Source organism: Taurulus bubalis (genome assembly GCF_910589615.1).
Source record: "Taurulus bubalis genome assembly, chromosome: 7".
Lineage (NCBI taxonomy): Eukaryota > Metazoa > Chordata > Actinopteri > Perciformes > Cottidae > Taurulus > Taurulus bubalis.
The window spans coordinates 19,720,020-19,724,852 of NC_136595.1; the positions used below are offsets into that span (position 1 = coordinate 19,720,020).

At 42.2% G+C, this 4,833-nt stretch overlaps 1 protein-coding gene across 1 annotated transcript; it reads left to right on the top strand.

Moving 5' to 3' along the window:
- Nucleotides 1-1,019: 1,019 nt before the first annotated feature.
- s1pr4 (sphingosine-1-phosphate receptor 4) lies at nucleotides 1,020-2,538 on the top strand (the record flags this gene model as incomplete). Its single annotated transcript, XM_079221017.1, has 1 exon — nucleotides 1,020-2,538. One exon carries the CDS (start codon nucleotides 1,020-1,022, stop codon nucleotides 2,259-2,261), a length of 1,242 nt encoding a protein of 413 aa, XP_079077143.1. The 3' UTR covers nucleotides 2,262-2,538.
- Nucleotides 2,539-4,833: the final 2,295 nt, after the last annotated feature.

Below are 4,833 nucleotides of genomic sequence, written 5' to 3' on the forward strand. Positions count from 1 at the left end.
TCAGTGAGAGTAAAATACATGTGAAATAGATTGAAGATACTTCACAATGTTGACTTCTTAGACTGTGAAATTGTATAATCTTAGGAAACTGTGAAATTCTCACAGTTTCTTCGTCATTTTTCAAAGTAATGGAACAAAACTGACGGCAATACCTCTGTTGCATGTTGTGTGTGTGTGTGTGTGTGTGTGTGTGTGTGTGTGTGTGTGTGTGTGTGTGTGTGTGTGTGTGTGTGTGTGTGTGTGTGTGTGTGTTTCTGGGTGTGGTGTGTGTGACTAACCTTCTTTGGCTTACTTCCCCATCAAACCTCACTCAGCATCTCCACCAGCAGCCAGAGTAAGTACTCGCCACCACACAACTTTCACATTGCTCTGCAGCTATGATATTAAGATTTCATGGATTTCATCAACATATAATAGGATGCAATTAGAATGCAATATATATGCAAAAAAAAAAGAGTTTCATGTTTCTTTAGACATTTTTGGTTAATTTATTTTTGATTGATGTCACTGATGATAGTTTTAAGGGGAAAAAAGAAAAATATGTTTTTGCCATTTTTGCAATTATTCAACATTATTCTCCATGCAATGTTGTTTGGGAATTGTATGCAAGCATCTGCCAGCATTCTTGGAAGAAAACACTGTGTGCATTTCCTTCACGTGGTGATTTAAATGCCCACTACAGCTGCTCACTCGTCCTGCGTTAACCACAACTAGGCGGAGTGTTGTACATGAGGGAGGCTTTTAAATGATGCCTTTTAAATTGATTGAAGCCCCGTAATGAGGAAGCACACAATGCAGTCGTGAGAGCTAGGGGAATTGCATTTAAATTGTTGGTAATTCTTCTTCCTTTGTCTTCTCAGGTGTGTGTGTGTTGTGCACAGGCAGAGCTCCAGTGGTTAGAGTGTGATGATAGCCTGTTTGACAACAGGAGTTCCACACTAATTCCCGTGTAGCTCGCACCGGCTCGGTTCAGCCTGTTCCCCCCCGCAGCCTCTATTTTGACCAGCAAAGCCGCTGCTATGACTTTCTTCGCCTCCCTCACCTCCTCCTCCTCATGCCCCCAATTGTACCACCTGCCCAGTTACCCCAGCAACACCACCATATCAAACGTTACCACTGCAGCCAGCGAGATCAACCAAGTGGTCCTGCGTCATTACAACCACACCGGCCGCCTGCAGAACCGGACCATCTCAAACCCACACAACCACATCAGTGCCTCCATGGCCGGCTTCCTCTTCATCAGTATTCTCATCATCCTTGAGAATTTCCTGGTGCTGGTGGCCGTCATCTCCCGCATCCGCCACAGCCGACGCTGGGTTTACGTCTGCATCGCCAATATCACACTCAGTGATCTCCTCACCGGCGCTGCCTACCTGGTCAACATCTGTATGTCCGGCACCCAGACGTTTCGCCTCACCCCGGCTCTGTGGCTCTTCAGGGAAGGGATGTTGTTTGTGGCCCTGGCTGCATCCATATTCAGTTTGTTTCTGATTGCTGTGGAGCGTTACAGCACCATGATGAAGCCTATGCCCCAGAAGTCAGCGAGGAAGACATATAGGATCTACGGCTGGGTAGCACTCTGCTGGATTTTGGCAATGTTGATTGGCTTTCTCCCATTGTTGGGATGGAACTGTGTGTGCAGCCTGGATGGATGCTCCACCCTTCTCCCTCTCTACTCCAAGAGGTACATCTTATTCTGTCTCATCATCTTCTTCCTCATCCTCCTGGCTATCGGCGGGCTCTACGGTTCCATTTACTGCCACGTACACAAGAATGCACAGCTGGGCGCCCAGCGCAGTCGCAAACGCTCTTTGGATCTGCTTAAAACTGTGATCACTATAGTTGGAGTCTTCCTGCTGTGCTGGGGCCCACTGTTCCTGCTGCTACTGGTGGATTTTTCCTGTGACTCCCGCCAGTGTACGCTGCTTTTCAGTGCTGACTTTTTCATCTCCCTCGCTGTCTTGAATTCTGGCCTGAACCCCATCATCTATGCCCTGGGCAGCAGTGATATGAGGAAGGCTATCGCTGAGCTGCTGTGCTGCTGCTGTTTGAAGGCTGGCCTCTGCCACCCAGACACATTCACATCCAAGGAGACCACCAGCACCTCGGAGAGCAGGAGGGACAGTCTGAGGAACAGTTTTAACAAGATCAGGAATCTGAGTGTGGCCTCCCCACCATCAACTCCAACCAAGCCTCGCAGGGCACCCAAAAAATATAGGCTGAGCTCCACCACCAGCTGCCTGTCAGTTTCAAGCGGTTAAACCACAATGTGCTCCCCACCCAAGTCCTGTGTGCACTGATACACATTTAACCGTTTCCTCTGAGTTTTGGTTTGAATTTTCAGGGAGGTACTTGCACTGATGATGATAACACACTGGCATAGTTAAAAATATGCATTCATCCTTGCAATTTTAAGCAGTTTTTGTAATTCCTTTGACACACTTTATTGATCTGTTGTTCACACTGTACCGTGAGTCAGCGCTGGAATGTCGCCACAGACACCAGACACCACAACTTTGGTATGCTGCAAATGCAAAATCCTGTGTCAAGTGTACAGTACAAATAGAATGTATTTTTTTATTTTTATAGATATGAAGACAGATTATTTACCAGAAGTATTATTAACATAAGACTTAACATGGAAATGTAAAATGTGCAGAATAGAAAAATATGTATAAACTTGTATTGCATTGCATTGTGTTGTACATTTTTTTGAAGTTTTACTGTATGAAAATATAAATAAAGTTTATTTTGCTTAATACATGTGTGTGTGCTACCTCTGTGTTCCTCTGGAGGGAGTTCCGTCATCAAAGCCATGACTTACTGCTGAGAATTGATCAGAAGAGTCTAAATGCTGTAGATCACCCTGTGTTCCCACCCTGAAAATACTCATTACAGGAACCTCAGCAAATAATGTTTTTTTTTATTTACAATATCTACATTTTACATATCCCAATACATTTCAATTACATATTTGAATATCTGACAAAAACAAGACATCAGTTTAATGCAGGCTTTGCAAAACACTCATGAGTGAAAATATATTTTACTTAACTTTTAAAGGCTTGTCTTTCCTTTGACTCCTCAAAAGGCCTTTTTTTTCAGGATGCTCTGCCCTCCCTGTTTTTCTGACAGGATGACGGATTGAAGTTCAGTTCTGAGTAGGTGAGGGCTGGGACTGTAGCCCCAAGGGCACACACAGCCAGGGCTAATTGATAAATGCATTTTGACTGTCTGGCAGGGTAGATAAATGAGGTTTAGCAGAGTGTATGCACCCATAAATTATCCAGCCTGTACTGTACTCCTGCTATACTGGAATAACTGGTTGAGTCTTATGGTGCAAAAGCATTTTTTCACAAAACATAACCAACGATCTGCCTTTCTGTAAAGACTGAGTATGCAAAGTGTGCTCTCTGGCAGTTGCACTGTTTTATGTCATGAACAATTCACTGCAATAGATCATAGCCACAAGGTGCAGTCTCACGAGCTGTAAGAAGTCAATATGTGTTGTTCCCACTTTCAGTATTACGTGTTTGCTTTACATTCTTCAGTATCTATCTTCAGCCAAGTTCTCATCACAAGAATGACCGTTTAAATCTTAAAGCCTGATTTCTCGATTACAATAAATGAGTTAAAGTTTAGAAAATTATTATTTATGAAGCTTTTACTCAGAATCTCAGCTAATTTGTTGCAGGGTCATGTGGTTTGATCAGATGTGACTGACATCAGCAAACAACCAACCATCTGTCATCAGAATCACATTTAAATATTGCTAAATGCTGATCGGTGCTCAGAGGTATATATCACCATTTTCAGAGAGATCATTAAAATCCTACATGTTTCATTTAGTGTAAAACTTAAGCCCTTCAAAAACAATTCAAACAACAATGTGTAAGCAGACATTCTGAAAATGATTGATGCATCATAATCATGGCTGAAATGATTTATTATTACATTAGTTGACTTATCAAACTGCTGATAAGAGTCTGCATGGTTTTTGTGTGTGTTTATATGAGCCTGTACTCTGTTGTGGGGACATAGATATGTTTTAGACAGTCACATTGTTGGGAATTTGAAGGTGAAGATACGGTCAGGATTAAGCAATTAGCAGTTATGGTAAGGGCTCGGGTAAATCTCCAGGAAATGAATGTAACTTAATGTAATGTCCCGGTGTGATGAAGACACAATGTGTGTGTGTGCATATGTGTGAGTCATGCTCACGAACCCATGCTGACAATGAAAGACATTAAGCAAGAGCGTGAGATGATGAAAACATCCTTAATCCTATTTTTTCTCAGCCAGAATTTGAAGCATTTTGCACCTCAAAGTGTCCCTGTAGACTGCAGCGCTGAAGCCTCACCCCCGCTTTAAAATCTTTGTTCCATTAGTCTCCCCACAAGTGAATTTTCTCTTTTTCTAAAAAGCTTAAACATGATACTGGGATTTTCTGTCCATTGCCTAATGAGTGCTTATTTTCCACTGTTCATACTGCAATTTCAGCGCTTTGTCGTTTTTTGAGCTTTAACAGCTAAATATCCTATCAAACAACACATGCTATGAGTTTTAGCAACATGCTATCAGAGCCTAATGGGAGTTGTGTTCAATGCTGACAGAACAATTAATCTCTTAGTTTTATTAAAATAAATATAGAAACAAAAGCCTTATATGAACACAAGAAAGAGGAAATCCCACTGGAGCAATGACAGAGCAGAATAGAAACTAGTATGGAAAAAAGAGCTCTACAGTGTATATATATGTATGCAATTAACAATAAAACCCGCTTGCTTATCAATAATGTCTTCTGAGATTTTCCAGCATCCTGGCAGCCAGTCT